Source organism: Manacus candei, unplaced genomic scaffold (assembly GCF_025592945.1).
Source record: "Manacus candei isolate 608988 ecotype Guabito, Panama unplaced genomic scaffold, ASM2559294v1 h1tg000081l, whole genome shotgun sequence".
In the NCBI taxonomy this organism is placed as follows: Eukaryota; Metazoa; Chordata; class Aves; order Passeriformes; family Pipridae; genus Manacus; species Manacus candei.
The window spans coordinates 3,367,441-3,383,989 of record NW_026138129.1 but is presented as its reverse complement, the minus strand read 5'-3'; the positions used below and the strand labels follow the sequence as shown (position 1 = coordinate 3,383,989).

Here is a 16,549-nt window from a genome sequence, read left to right as displayed (position 1 = left end):
CCGCCAGCTCCGCTTCTTCCTGCTCGCCGGTGGCTGTCGGGGCGCTCCCGAGGCTTCCCCGCTCCCCGCCCGCCCCCGCGGCCCCGGGACCGACCGGGAATCGCTCCTCGCGCCGTCCGCACCGCCCACCGCCCGCGTGCGCAGGCGCGCGCGCAGCCCCCGCACACACCTGCCCCCTCCCCCTTCCCCGGCCCCGCCGCCGCGCGACACCAGGGCAGCGCGGAGCGGCGCGAACACGCGCGCCCCGGCGGGGCTGGCCCCGCCCCCCGGGGACGCACGTGACCCGGCCCCGCCCCCGCCCTGGCGGCGAAGGCGCCGCGACGCGACTTTGTTTGGGAGAGTTCCGTGCGCGCGCTCGTGTTCCCGCGCGGCGGGGCGGGGCCGGGTGGGGCGGGGGCGCACGGGAAGCTGGTTGTCCCCCCGCCGCCGCCGCCGCCGCCCCGGGCTCCCGGAGCGGAAGAGAGGGAGAGAGCGAGGGAGGCACAGCTGCGGCTCCGCCAAGTGGCGCTGCCACCGCCACCGCCGCCGGGCAGCGGCCGCCCCGCCCCTGGTCCCGCCCCCCGGCATGTCCCACCCCCGTGGGCCCTGCCCCCTCCCCTCCTGCCGCCGCCGCCGCTGCTGCCAGCGCAGCCTGAACTGAAGCGAACTCCGGAGCGAACTGAGGAGAAGTGAGGAGGCGGCGGCGGCGGGGCTGAGACTCACCAAGCCACAGGCGGCGGCAGCAGCAGCAGCAGCAGCGGCGGCAGGAGGGCGGGCGGGCGGGAGGAGGAGAAGGAGGAGAAGGAGGACACACGCCAAGCGCACCGCGGCGGCAACAACAGCAGCAGCGGCGGCGGCAACAGCGGGGAGACACCGGCGGCGGCTCCTCGGAAGCGGCAGCCGCGCCAGCAGCGCCCGCCCGCCCCGCGCGTCCCCTCCTTCCCTCCCCCGCCGCGAAGACAGGGGGCAGCGCCGAGAGGAGAACCGGGCTCAGCGTGTGTGTGCGCGGGAGGAGGAGGAGGAGGAGGAGGAGGAGGGGGGACACACCGGGGGACACACCGAGGACTGCGCCGGCCGAGGGCGCACGGAGCAGGGAAGCGGCGGCGGCACCGAGAGGCGGCGGCGGGTCCTTGTGCCCGGGGAGGAGGGCGCAGCCCGCACGGGGGTTTCTACCGAGTTTCCTCTTTTTTTTTTTTTTTTTTTTTTTTTCCTCCCCCCTCGGTCCCTGAGACTCAGCGGCGGGTCTGCGTTTGTCTGCGGATTTGAATCCTCCTCCTTCTCCTCCTTCCTCGGGGAAGCTCCCCTCCCCGCCCCCTCCCCTCCCCCACCGCCTCCCTGCCCGCCCGGATCCAGCCGGGCGCCCCGTGCCGCGGTCGCGTTGCTCGGCGGAGCTGCTGCGGGCGCTCGCCGTCTCTGCGCGGGCTTGGAATATGGTTGGGGAAATGGAAACCAAGGAGAAGCCGAAGCCGAGCCCCGATTACCTGATGCAGCTGATGAACGACAAGAAGCTGATGAGCAGCCTCCCCAACTTCTGCGGGATCTTCAACCACCTCGAGAGGCTGCTGGACGAAGGTAAAAGCGCTCGCCCGGCCGCCCCCTCCCCCGCCCCGCCGCCCCCTCCCCCGCCCCGCCGCCCTGCCCTGCCTCCCCCGCTCCGGGGATCCCGCTCGGCCTCCCGCCCCAGCCCGGCTGGGCGGCAGGGACGGCCCGGGGCCTGTTCCGCTCTCCCCGCTGCTCCCCGCACGCTCCCGGCCCCGCTGGGGAGCCTAAAACAAAGGGGAAGTGCGGGCTCTCCCCGCCCTGGCCGCCGCCGTGCGGTGCCGGGGGACTCGGGGAGCGAGTGGAAGGGGGAGAAGCAGCCCCGGCCGCGCGGGTCCCCGCTCCCCCCGGGAGGGTTTCCCCCCTTATTTTTTTCCTCCCCCCCCTCTTCTCCGCACCATCCCCTAAAACCGGGGTAAGGGTAACTACGGCACGGAGGGGAGGGAGCGAGGAGAGGAGCTCAGGAATGCGCTCTGGGGGAAGGCAGGGAGGAGGGGAAAGGCTGGCTGGCGGCTGGCGCTCCCCTCCCTCCATCCCTCCCTCCCGCGGCGGCGGGGGACAGAGGGGTCCTGCCGGCGCCCTCGGAGCGCTCCGCCGCCCGGCCCCAGGGCCCCCGCCGGGGGGGGCGGCGGGTGTTTGGTTTCGAGATTTGGCTCTTCTGGAAGCTGCTTGGACTTGAATGACTAAGGCGGAGGGGGACTGAGCTCTTTCTTCAGCTCCAGATCTACCCCACCCCGAACTGGCCACAAACTAATTACGGTTTTCCTATATTGCGAGGGAAGCGAGTAAATTCTTCTTTCAGCTACCCTTACCTTTTAAAGAAACTTAACTTTAAAGACTCCTACGTGTGACTTTAGTGAAGGGAAAAAAGGGTTACGAAATTGCCTAGTCTACTCCTGCCAAACGTCCACCCCAGCCCCGCACCCGCTCCTGCCGCGAGGCGAGGGCTCCCCCCGCATCCCCCCATTTTTTCCCTAAATTAATTTCTTTAAGGTTAAGCTTTTACATATAAATAATCAAATTTTAGAAATAGAAAAATACGTGTTGGGAACTTACTGTATCCCATACGTTTTCCCACTGCAGTAGCAGACCCACTGTGTTAAAAATAAGGTGATACACTTGTTCTTAGTATTTTAAATTCACCTTATACTCGGGTTCACAGGTTTGTTTTTCTTGTCAAAGGCGTTTCCTTTCTTACAACTTTAAACCTAGGCTTTCTGGAGGGTTGGACCTGTTCGTTTAATCGTATGTGATAGCTCTGTAGAGTACGATGAGGCCATAAATTATTTATACACTTTTAACTTGTTGGGATTCTTAGTGTGAAATACTGATTTTTAAGATTTGGAGTTAGGATTCTTGTTTGCGGACGTATTCTTCCTCGCTAAAAGAAGTTTGGGAAGTTGTTGACCCTCTGAAGATGAAAGAACTGGTTATATTTGGTAGAACAACTCCCCGCCCTCTCCAAAGACTGTAAAAATGAGATAGTGACTGTAGTACAACACAAAAATAGCGTATCGAGAAAATGCTACCTTCTGAAAGAAATGATAGAGGAATTAAAAAAAAAACCAAACCACAAACCTGGTGGAGAATACCAAAATATGGACTGTGGGAAGCAATGTAATGGGAGATTCTATTTTTATTTTCAAGACTCTTGGAGGAGTTTGAATTTATATTGGAGCAAATGCAGACATGAAAAGTAAAACTATTTAAGACATATGTTCTTGGTCACCACAGCAAACAACCTCCTCAGAATACTTAGACTTACAATAAACATCAAGAAGAAACTCGACTGAGAAGATTCCTTTATAGCACAAATGAGCCTTCTAGAGGCTTGATACTGGATTTTTAAATTCCTGAATCTCTTCAACTTAATGTATTTGACCAGAGGAGGCCCGGAGCCTTTTTTTTTTCCTTTTTCCCCAGAGAACAAAAGGAAGGAAAAACATTTCCCAGTGCAAAAAGGACACTGAAAAAGGATTGTCTGAAGTACTTACATCTTGTCATATATTTTGAAATATTGAAAACTCTGGAAGCCTGTTTGTCAAGTATTGGAGTTTCAAAATGAGGGCTCTCAAGACTATTGCTGAAAAAGTTTAAGGACTGTGTTGGAACTGTTCGTCACACTCTTCTTCAAAAGAAAAATAAATAAAATACAGTCTGTGTTTCTGAATAGTCTCTGGAAGAAGACTGCTATCCCTTTAAGCTTTTCTGCTTTTCCTGTTTACGTTGGCAATTGTGTGGAAGTATTGTGGAGGCAGAAAACTTTTTGGAATGTTGAAAAAAATGTTTCATGCAAATCTACTAAATTGCTTCATGACTTCAAAATGTGAACACTAAGGGGCGCCAGTTATTTTTTTTTTCTGATGCGTGAGGCCAGCCTCTGAGCACCAGTGCTGACTGGGGCAGGGAAATTAACAGATCTGTTAGAAGATGCCAAAAATGACAAAATGCTTGTGGATTTGTGCAGGTATCGGTATTTGCATGGGCTTACATATATTGGGTGCTTACAGGGAGTATTACAGAGGTGGAGTAGGTCATAGCAATTAACAGTTGAGAAGTTGGTTGTTTTCGGGTGAAACGCTTATCCTGGTTCTCAGAGGAGGGACTGTGTTAAATGTCTTGAGCTGTATGCTACACTGACATTCTCCAGCAGAAGGGCTTAGCAATAGCAAATTACAGGTTTGCTAAAACAGTCTGCAAGATTTAGAGCACTTTCTTAAAAGTGTATTATTTAATAGTTTCATCAGTTGTTTCCTGGCACCTTTGAGAATACCAAGTATTTGGGGCAAGTGTGTGTCTATGTAGATATATATATATATAATCTAAAAACAAGGTTACAGGGTTCACATTCCCTCTTTGTACCCTCTGCCCTGAAATTTCATTTCCTTCTTCTATTTATTGTTTAGTGTTTTATGTAGGTGGGGGTTTTTTTTTAGTTACTATACAATCATTTTCCTGAAGGTTTTGTTTATGTTTGAGAAGAATAATATTATGATCAGCCATTGTCTTTTATATTGTGTGCTGATCAAATTGAAGAAATAAAGTCACAACCCTAAGAATTCAAACAAATAAAACATGGGATTGCTTTCCCTATTAGAATTCTAGGGTTTTTTTCATTATTATTATTTATTTATTGTCGCATGTCAGTATTTAAAAACAAAACTGAAATGGACTTGTCATTACTTCTTGGAATTGTATACAGGAAGAGAGAAAAATGGACCGGTCTGTTTAGGTGAGCAGTACATCTAATCTGGTTAGGTTACAGAATGTACATCTCCTTTTTTTGGGCCATTTATGTGCTGTGTGCATTATCCAAAACACATTTTCCTTTCTGAACTCTATCCTAGTTTTTGATCTTTGAAAATTTTAGCGCTTAACTTAGTAGATGGTCTCTGCTTTATGGCATTTAGTTTTGAAAATCAGCTTAAATGTAAGAGGTATATGGAGGAAACTTTTTTTGAAAAAAGAACTACTTTATAATAAAATATGAATGCTACAGTTTTGTTTGGATTACAGTTATTTTTCCATATGTGTGCTTTCAACTTCTTATGTGTAAATAAGGCTTTTGTGGATTAACGAGGATGTTTAAAGTGCACATCATAATAACTAGGAAGCTGAATTGTTTTTATCAGAGTAGTGCAAACCTGTGGGAAGAGAGGGCTCTTCCTGAATGTGGAATAGGCTGTATTTCCTGTAATTGTTTGCACCATCAAATGTGACCTGATTTTTTTTTTTTTTTTGGGTGCCTAGGCTTCTCAGATACTAACTTTTATGATTTTAACCTGCATCGTTTTTTCTGACAACCTGTATATTTTAATGCTCCCCTTTGTGGGCAATGAATAGAGTTGTTCCTGTTTTCTTGCAGTAGTTTTTAAAAATTAAATTGGACATTTCAAACTCCTCCATAGCACTCTGATGTATTGAAATTAATGAGGTACTTTGGTTGTATTCTTTCAGTAAATTATGAAGAAATATGCCTAAACTGTTAACCGAGATCTGAGTAGTATAATTCTTAAACTTTTGCTTTGTTTTCTTCAGCCTGTAAGTGGCTAGACTGCTGCACCTGATCGGAATGTACATGGCTCAGACCTGTGGTCTGAACTGCTTTTAAAAACATATTGAAGTGGATTTCATCAAGAATTCATTTTTCTTTGGTAAACTATACCTCAGAAACTTACGTCTTCCCATTAAAACTGTGCTGAAGGTGACTTAAAAGTGTGTCTACCTTTAAATGTAAATTAAACCATGCATCTGTCTATTTGAGATAAATCTAATTTAGGCTGCCTCTTTCTGACTAATAGTTATAACAAAGCTATCTGTAAAATCGTCTAGGTAGGCAATATGAGGATAAATTTTTCTTGGATGTTACTCTCTCCGTTTAATTTGCTTACTTAAAAAAGTGCATGTGAATTTGCAGAGCCCGGTGCCCAAAACTGCAGTTTTGTGCCAGTCTCATTGTATTAACCAAAACATCTGTTTGAGTTAGGGCTGAAGAACTGTATTCTGGTGCTGGAACTGAGTTCTCAGTGAGAAGTTATCTAGTTACTTTTGTACATGACCTTATTGTTTGTGATTATGTAAATGTAGCCTGTGCTTAGCTTGGGTTTTGCTGACCTGTCAGGTTTGATGGAGGGGCATTGACCACATTAGCATGTCAGTTTTCAGTATTTCAGTTTTCCAGATCTTGCAGTAAAACCCTATTATTTAATTTAAAAACCCTGCCTCTTACTGCAAATTTAGAAAGTGAATATTCTTTAGGATAAAGGCCTTATGACAGGTGTTTGACCAGAGAGTCTCAGACTGATTTTTAAAGTTTGTGTTTTAACGTTAAAATTGTCAAAACAGCATGCCACAGTAACACTAAGTATTGTGTGTGCTGTTTATCACTAGTGCTCTTTTGATTGGTTCTTTAATCACCTCTAAAACTTAATGGTCTGAGGTGTTTTTCTGGTTTATGATTGTCTTGTAATAACAAGGTTGTAAAACTTAGAGAACTTGTGTTCAAAAACTTTATAAGAGCTGTTCTGAGGTGTGGTATTTGTTTTGTTGTTTGGTGGTTTTTGCTTTGTTTTTTTTTAATACCTTGGCACAGCCTCTTATCACACCAAAAGCTCCATTGCACTTTAGAAAAAGTGTGGGTTTTTTTTTCTTTTTTTTTTTTTTTTCGCTTGTGGAAAAATATTTAAAACTTCTCTCCCCCAGCAACAGTTCAGTTCTTTTTTAAAAAAGTTATTTTTGGATCTGTATCTGCAGCATTTATAGTCACCCGGTGTGTAACTTAAAAGGGGTATTTTTTTGACTGATACGAGTTTTAAGTTAGTAAAGCAGTTATTTTAAGCTCGTATTTTGAAAGCAGTTTGTTCACAGTTGCTTACTAATAATTGATTATTAAAATGTTTGTCATCAGATGTTTTTTTTAAGTAAGGGTAACCATAGTAGACTTGATTATGTACAAGAGCTGCTGACTTACATGTTAAATTGGGAAAGACCTGTTTGAATTGACAATTTTTGTTTAATGCTACTTGTTCCTTAAGGTTGGAATAGAGTTGCATTTTCCTCATCTGAAATTAAGTGCAATAGTTTCTAAAATAACAAGTGTTTTATAAAAATCTCTTGCTATGGCTAGAAACAACTGACCAAGTGCTGATTAGGGAGTGGCAAGTGATGCTTTCATAATACTTTCATAAAAGAAAAAGACGAAGGTGTGTTGGTTAATATTAGAGTCTGAAAAAAAAACCCCAAACCAACCACCAACAACTGAGAAAACTTGATTTTAGGAGAGTACTTAGAATGTCCTAAATATGAAAATGAAGTTTGCATGCATTAAAAGATAGAAAAAAGTTACTGGTGTTTGGTGAGTGCTCTGGGTGTGAAGAGAAGGCTAGATATGAAATGGATGGTTACTTTTCTAGGTTAGTAACTTTTTTTTAAATCATTCTTAAACTCAAACTTTTTTACTCTGAGTACAGTGAACATTGCCTAGTCAGAAATGGGATGCTTACAATGATTTGAATTTGTGTAGACTTCGTTAGAAAAGCAAGTACATTTGAATTGTCTTTTAATTGCTGTTTGTAACCATAAAGTCTTCTCCTTTTTTGAGAATGCATACTGATGCAGGTATCCTGTTAATTAGATGTATTACTAGATGCTGATCTGGTATATATTCCATGGCTGGCAGGATAGACCTGTGATAATGTTAATTATCAGGCCGTCCTGACAGCTCAGGCTGATTGAAGTACAGCAGGAATCTGCCATGGAAACCGATGGTTTATATTTGACTGCTTATATGGAATGTTGGGGGGTGGGAGTGGGAGGGAGACAAGAGAAATACCTTGCCCGGAAAGCTGTGAAATAACGCAATGCCCTCACTCACTGACCCTTGCCTTTATTGAAACATAACTCACAACTTCTCATTCAGGCTATGTGAATTTTTCTGTATTGATTTTAATCATAATGCATAGTATGAAAATCTTCTCTTGATTCTGACAGTTTATTGAATTTTAATAGCCCAGTGCTAAGAAAACTAGTAGGAACAATAAAACTGCTGGTGTTTTTAATCCCATTATGCTTAATGCAGTTGGCTAGTTCAGTAGTGCCACACAAGTTACATCTGTGGGTTGGTAGCAGGAAGATCTGTGTCTGTGAGGGATGTTGGTACTACTGTTTGAATCCTGAAACAGATGGGAGGTATAATTTTTTATAATATGAATTATATAACTTTGATAAGACAAAGAGTGGGGTTGCTGAAAGTTGGGCAATGTTACATTTCTACTTTTGACTTCAGAAATTATTCTGTGTAACCTTGTACAATGCAGTTAAAGTAATGTCCGGATTTGTGTTTCTTTTGGTTGTTTTTCTTGGAAATGTTTAACAGAAGTGGAGTTAGCTTTTTAATAGAAGAGCTTAGATTTTTGAGACAATTTATGCTTGAATGAGGAAAACAGATGTGACTTCATTAGTAGAGCTGCGCCTCCAGTGTGTTATTCTTGCTTCCATTAAAAAGGTGTATTTTGCAGGCTAGCTGTGTGTCTGAGAACAAGAAGACAGTTCAAGTTAAAGTGTAGTTGTGTTACTTAAACCTGTTGTCTGAGTCCAACACTAGAAGTTGCAGCTTTTTTGATCCCTGCAGTTATTTTAGCAGGTGTTAGTGGTCAGAAAAAGTGTGGTAATGCTAATAGGTTTTTTTATTTATTTTATTCTCTGACTTAAAATATTGAGTAGAAGTTGAAAATACATTTTCAGTTACTTTTCATTTGAGAATTGATTTTTTTTATACTTGGTGTCAAATAGTAAATTCTGCTTTTCAGTTCAGTGCAAAAAAAATCATTCTCTTGAAGGGAAATGCCGATAGGTAGCTATTAATATGCTTTAATGTTTTTGGTGGTGTATAGTTGAGTAGCACACTGGAAGTCAATTTTTTTAATCGCTTTAAAAAATATTTTTGACTGTTTTGCAGCTGCACTTGAATTGTTGTACTTTACACCATACTGTAGTAGGGAAAATTTTCTGTGGTTCCAGCACAGGGTGTACCAGAGGAAGTTTTTGATACTTCGTACTATAATTGCAGTACTCTAGGAAGTGTCCAGGGGGAAAGGTCCTCAGGACCAAGGGGATAAGCCATGAAGCAATTTGCATGATAACTTACTGAAGTCTGAGGGTATTAATAGTTGGAGCAATTAACACTTCAGTGGTATATAACTGTATAAATGTTTATGCTGCTTTAAGACCTCGAAAAGGAAAAACATCCCAGTGTGACAAACAATTAAAATCTTGTTACTTTGCTGGGAACGTAATTCTAAGGAGTAACGCATCAGAACAGCTGCTGATGTCAGAGCAGGGGCAGGGGAAGATAATACAGTATTTTATACCCTTATCTGGTGGATCAGTTTCGGGCTTAAAAGGTCAGCTGATATTCTGTACTAGTCAGGGGTTTTTTGAGTTTGTTTTTATGTGGTGTTGGCTTTCTTTTCAGACAGATCAGAGCTGTGATCTAACTCCCCATATGTGATCTCAGAGTAGTTGTGTTGGCACAGTGGCTGAGGTTGCTCGATACTGAAGATGTAGAGCAGAGCCTTGGGGAGTGAAGTATATTTGCTTAAACATTTACTTAGAAGTCTGAAACTCCTAATTGATGTCAACTGATTGCGCATCTGGTCCATTCAGAATTTTAAGGATGTGACTATTTTCAGACTAGCTGACACTAGATGGAAGTCAGACTTCACTGAATTCTTTAAAGCCTTTAGCTGTTGAAATAATGAACCTTCTTGGTATTTTTTTTAATTCAGATTAAAGAATTGTTTTAGAAGTCTCCATAACCACTGGTTGGTCAAAATGTCCTGTCCTAGCTCCAGTATATTTTCTTCATTAATGTCTACGAGATGGAATGCACCTGAAATCTTAAAAAGTAAGCAACAGATCTGCTAGCACAAGTATTAATACAAACTTAATGTTCTGGTTCATGTATTTAAATTGCCACTAAACTAAAACGTTCAGCTCATGTTGCATAATGCTTCCATTTATTTATCAGACTTCGAAGCAGTAGCAAATCAGTTAACATTCTTCCTAATGCAGCTTAGTCTAATAACCTGCAAATAATTATATCAAAAGTTAATGCGTAGTTTTCAATTTTTAGATGCAGAGCAAGCCAAATCAACTTCTCTTTGCTGTCGAGTATCTTAGGTATCTTTGCAGGAACAGTGAGGAGGAGAAAAGGAAAAAATGCTCTGACTCGGTGCTGTTTGCTTTTGAGCAGTGTGGCTTGTGTGTGCATACTGCTTTTAGGTAGTTTCAGTTTGAGTGATTTTGAAGGAGCGTGAGATGTGCTCCTGCAGCAGAAAGCAACGGGGATGTTTTTTTCAGAAAGTTGTCACACTGTCGTCAGCCCCCTGCCCCACGCTTACAAAATAACTTTGCCTAAATACTACACGTACAATCTATTGACAAGAGTGTTCTCGTAGCAGTTAGTTTGTGTGTTAAAGTTGAAGGTTAAAATGCTGTAATAGGCCCAGCTGTCATGTTTAAAATGGAATGTTTTTGCTGTGAAGATTCTGTGCAGTGAGAAAGTGGTGTGTGTTCGATGTTGGTAGAGACAAGTTGTTGATAGTTCTTTAATTGCTTAAGTATCTTATCATCTATAAAGATAAGTATAGTCAGAGACGCTCATATACAGTGAGTTTATAAGTGAATTACTGCTGCTTTAAATCACTTGAGGCTTTTATGGAAATCTGATAACTGCCTCTGAATCAACCTGAAGCAAGACTCCTTATACAGATTTTGTTCCCACTTTTCATGTAGTTATGTCAACTTTGTGCTCAAATAGACTTGAACAAAATCTGGGCACAGATGACGTGTTAGGGATCAGAAATTTAATTTGAACCCAGATTTTATCAGGAAGGCTGATCATATGTGTATTAAAACATCTTCAGAGAAAGAATGATACTTCAGTACCTCTCAGCTATAAAATTAGTGACTGCAATTGCTTTCAGAAGAGAATTATGTTTGGATGTTTTAATAACATGTTTATAGAAATTTGAGTCACATTTTGAAATGTCTTTCTATGGTTTTTGCCGATTCTCTGAGGATAAATTTTATTTTTGTGACAAGACTAGTATAATCCTATATGGAAACAAAGCCTTGAGAAAACATAACCTAAAAATCAAATCCACCTTAGAAGAAACAAACAAACAAAAAAGGTACAACTGGCTTTCTTGAGAAAATCTTACTAAGGTTACAGACTTGAAGAAAAACTTTTATTGAGACCTGTGGTGTTTAAGATATATACTGCCATTTTGAGAAGGAGAAGGGAAAAAACTTCTCTATAGCAACTTAATTATAGGGTTAATTGAAATTAAATTCTACATGGATCGAAGTATTTCTAATTTCTCATAATATGGGTGTAACTTCCAGAGAAGGAAGGGATTGTGTGGAAGCTTTGTCTGTAGGAAATGGGGTACATAAACCTAATGCCTATTGATTTAGTAACTGTATTTTATTCATAACTATTCATGAGGAATCTTGTTGGTTCCAAATGGGAGGTTTAATGCACACTGAGGGCACTTGGTAGTGCTGAATTTTAATACTGTTAAGTGTCTTCAGAAAGATATTCTTGCATCAGCCTCGGATTAACATAGGATGAATAACAGAGCAATTCATCAGCAAGGCAGCTCTGAAGAGTGTCAGCAAGAAAGCTGACGATGATGAATTGGACAGAAAGGGATGCTGCAGTAGAAAGCTGCTACAGCCAGTGCTGGGGTGTTGAGGGATGGCAGTTGGTATTCAGGTGTATGCTGGGCAATTAAGTGAGGAGGGACTGCACTCTCCTGCTTGGCTGAGTAGAAAAGAAACATATCCCTTCTACAATTTAAGAAGGTTACTAAATTCAACAGCTTAAAATGACAGACGGACAACTGGTTTGTAATTCATTGAAAAAGATTTATGTTAGTCTTCAGGACTGATAAATGCGAGTTATGTTTTGCGGAGAGACTGGTGAACTTCCCGTGATGTTTGCAGTCTCAGCAACCTTATTTGGCAACTAAAATTTGGGTAAATTAACTTTAAGGCAGGTTTAGTTTATTCTGAACTTAATTTTCCTTCAAGTCCTGCGTTAGCTTTTTTTTAGATCTCATAGCTTTCAGTTACTTCCAGTTACTTCAGCTACTGGTTACTTTCAGTTTTAATTTTTAATTTTTTCCCCCCAGGATAAAGAAAATAGTTGGGAATAGAGGGGGGATTTTCTTCTATCAGCCTAATAGCATAACTAAGTGTTTTTTACCATGTGCGCAGGTCTTTCTCATCCCTTTTATTTAGCATGGTTTGTACTAAAATTGTTTTTGACTGCTCATTGTTATATCAAATTGCTGAACAGTTCATACATGAAGAACAGTTTAAAGTAATAATGTTCAAGTTCTTTACTTTGTAGGGGCTCTTTGTATTTTTTTTTTTTCTGACCGCTGACTGACTGTAAGTAACTAAACGTGTATGTTCAGGCTTTCTGAACCCTGAGCAGAATTCAGTACTGAAATCTGTATCAAAGACAAGCATTTCAGTATGTCATAGAGCAGTCATAACTAGTATAGTATAATAGTATATTATAGTATAAATTACTGCACAAATCAAACTACATCTTTAGTACGTTTTTCTGGATTAAACCTCTTGGCTTAAAGTTTTGAGCGGTTGTTGATAACTAAAATGCATTCCTGAATAATCAGAAGGATATTTTGATCTCTCTTTCTTCAAACTTTTATTGTGTGCTCTTAGTGTTAAATTTCAGATAGAAGACAGGATACTAATAAAGCAATAACATTTAAGGAGCTTTTTGCTTAGTCTAGTCATGAGTTAGTAATTTCTCCTAGTATGTGATGTAGTTGAAACACAGCTTATGCTGCTATAAACTTTATCTTCCCCCCCATGGAAAGTGAAGAAATGAATATTGCTAGCAATGAAATTGGATAATTTCTAGGCTGTCAGTTAATGAAACTTAATGCCACAAATATGGATGCAATACATTACACCTGTCAATATTGGTATAATGAAAAAATTAACAAAAAGGAGACAGTACATTTTAAGAACGTATTACTGTGCAACTACAAAAATTGTATTATATGTTGGTTTTAAAATGACTAAATTGAACGGATCATTATATGAAAGGAACAGAAAAATCAGAATACATTTCCTTGAACTGAAATGTCTTTTTGCTCAGAAAATTTTACTCATTTGCAAAAACAATATAATTTAGTTAGCCCTCAAATTCTATGAGATTATACATTACACTTTATTTAGGAAAGGAGAATAACAGCAAGATATCAAGATATCTGTAAGTGTTGCAGTGTGAGATCTGAAGTAGCTTGTCATCTAGTTGGAAATATCTGTTTGGCAGAACATTTTCTTAGGGTAAGAGAGATGAAGATACTTCATGTTGAAGTTAGTGTTTGTACAATCTAATCAAGATTTCCTCTGTGTGTAATGTCTTTTTCCAACACAATCTATGCTATTTTTTCTTGTGCTTGTCAGATTGAACTACTTTAGCCACTCCTTGCCCATACCTTTTCTGACGTAGCAAAGAAGTACAAAGCAGGTGTATCTCATTTTGCAGCACTGTCACTGAAACTGTGCAGTCTTTGGCACAAAAAGTAACATAAAGGAGGTGTTTTTTTTTCCTAAACCTGTGTCTGAAGGGGTTGTATTTTGATATTGCATGAAAACAAAATAGTGTTTGATATGAGACCTTTGAGACCACTTCCTCTCTAAGCAGACAGCATCTTTTTTTTGTTTGCAAAGTTAATGGGGCTAAGTGCAAAGCAGTATGAGTTAACAGAATAGTGTTTTCCAATCTATTGTTTGCAGACCCACTGCATATGAAGAGTTGCCGCAAATAAGAAAAAGAAAGTCTGTTGTTGGGAGGTTTAAGTAGGCTATACTGAGCCTTCACTTCTTTTGGGAACTTTTTGTTAGTATGTAAGTGAAAAAGGTTGAAGACCACTGACGTAAAGGCGTTCCATTATAGCAATTGTCCTTGTCTGTGGGCTGAAATAAACATTTGAAACAAGAAACTTCAACGAGATCACAAAGTAAAATTGTGTTCACCATTATGTGTATTGAAACTTGTTTCATCTGTATGCATTTTTTCTTTTTTTTAGGACTTCTTGCTGTTATATATTTACTGAACTAGTGAGTATGGTGATGTTTTCCCCAGATGAAATGTCGAGGATCTAATTATATATATCTATAGAGTTCAGTTTGCAACACTGGAACTCCAGAATATTATGTTAATTGCTAAAAGTAGGTGTGAGAGATGTAATCTACTAAATTCTTTTTGGCATTCTATTATTATAAAATAATTTCACTATTAAACCATCTATGAGGGCATCTCTACCTTTCAATTTTAATTCCATTAAAATAGCCACGCTGTTGTTATTCACCAGCAGGGATATTAAAGGAAGTTCCAGATGCTCAAGTACCTTTAGCTGTAAATATTTCAAGAAATATTTGTTGTTTGGGTTTTTTTTCCCCAAGAGACAGCTCTGTGAGCTCATAGAGCCTGTTGTTTGATGTAATGAACTTGGAAAAAGGAGAACTTAAAAGAATTTAAACCCATTTAATACACGGCAGTCGAGGTGCAGATCTTGCTTATGTAGTAAATCCATTCCTTAACTCAGTCCTGAATATATAATGTCTTAATTTATAAGGTTGTTCCTGGTGGATTTAAGAGATAGATGGGACTACTGTAATGCAAATCTGTATGTGTTAGAAACTTGTAAAATTCTGTTAAAAAATTACATGTGATTTTAAGTTAGCATTCAGTTTAAATATTGGATGTTTAATTTCTGTGGTGGGTTGCAGTTTTTCAACTGACTAGTGTGTTTTAAAAGAGGCTGTTCTTAAACTCGCTCAAGTTTGTCAGCTGAAGAGAAAATTTATGATTCTGTAGCTACTCTGTAGAAACTTATCTTCAACACTCTAATTATGTAAGTAGCAGAGATCTTGGCTACCAGACTGGTAAAGTAAATATTGGTTTTGTTTTAATATTCTCTGTCTGTTTCTACCATGTGTGTATATAGACACGAGTACAGTCTGTCTCCCGTCCTCTCTCCCTCTTTCCCTCTTTTTTGCTTTTGTCATAGTGGTATTTGTTAATACCTCTCTCATAGTAGTACTTACTCAGTAATAAATGTTGTCTCTATGGACAAGATTTAATATTATTAGAAATCATGTTTTTTCGTGGATGTAATTAAAAGTTATACATCATATTGCTGTAGTGTAAAGCCAAAGGGGAGGAGGGGAGAATCTGCTGTTTTAGTTTATGTATCTGGCAGTTTTTAATGTACTTTGATGAATGAAAATTTTCCCTTTATGAATGAAGAACATTTTCATGTATCTTAGAAATATCAGAATTATAAATCCTTATTTTGAAGTATTTTTGTTAAAAAATAAAACTGGTTTTAATAAGTAGCATAAACAGATTTTTATTTTTTGACAGCAAACAAAATTCATATTTAGTCTCCAAAAATCCATTACTCTTAAAATACAATATTGAAATTTAGTTATGGAACATGATGGATATAATAAGACAAAATCACATGGATTTTTTTTGTGCTGCTTGTTGCCTGTCTTCTGATATTTATTGGTGTCTTGCAGAGCACCTTCCTTGATAATAAACCCCATTTTAGTTAATTCTACAGATTCTGACCAAACAGTAACCCTTCTTTCATCATGGTTTCAGTTAGAAAAACTCTGATCTCAGCTCTTGATATACTGACAAGAGGTAAACACTGATGCTGCATTATCTTATCTAGTTGATAATTTCATCTAATAGTCCCGGAACTTGATGTGCCAATTGTTAAATGCACTGGGCTGTGAAATAATCGGAACTTCAGCTTGCAAATACCAAGCTATTGTTTTCAATAAAGTTGAATTGAAATCTTTTCTATGCTGCACTGCAGTGGAAACCAATTAGTTACAGTGTGACAAGATGCCATTTTTTATTGCCAAAAGAAAGTTTCTGGTATTATTCTGCACTGTGAACAAATGTTTGGCAGTTTTGGTTGCAGTTTAAGTTAATTTTGTAGACAAATGGGTCTAAAGAGCCTTTGGTTGTTTAACTTTGAAGTTCATGTTTATCAAGTGGCTTCTCAGATGATTTCTCTAATTTACAGTGCTGCTAATGCCATGCAATATGTACTTTTTATTAGTCACTGAAGTCTAGATGGCAGTTCCATTTAACCTCATGTGGCCCATCTGATACAGAGCAAAACATCTCAGTTGTGCAAGGTTTAATAATTTAATTGTGCAAAATTTAATAATTTAAAAATGTGCCCATAATTTACTTAGTTTTTTTTATTTTGACAGTTAGATATTGGAGATGGTTTAACGTGTTTTTCTTATATATTCAAAAGACGTGTAAGAGTTGGCCAGAACAACATTGCTGCTGCTTGGAATGTTATCTTCACTTTACGTGGCCACATAAAGTGAAATGAATTAAGAAGATATCACAGGGTAGTTGGGCTGTTGAGACCCATCAACTTTGTATGAGATA

The 16,549-nt window shown here is 40.5% G+C and overlaps 1 protein-coding gene across 9 annotated transcripts in view; it reads left to right on the top strand.

Moving 5' to 3' along the window:
• The first annotated feature begins 1,353 nt into the window (after window positions 1–1,353).
• The window catches only part of QKI (QKI, KH domain containing RNA binding), a 155,994-nt gene continuing 140,798 nt past the window's right edge, over window positions 1,354–16,549 (top strand). For all 9 annotated transcript variants that reach the window (XM_051811275.1, XM_051811273.1, XM_051811272.1 and 6 more), the window contains exon 1: window positions 1,354–1,551. In XM_051811275.1, coding sequence (XP_051667235.1) covers window positions 1,410–1,551 — 142 coding nt within the window. In that variant the 5' untranslated portion in view covers window positions 1,354–1,409. The remainder of the gene's footprint in view (window positions 1,552–16,549) is intronic.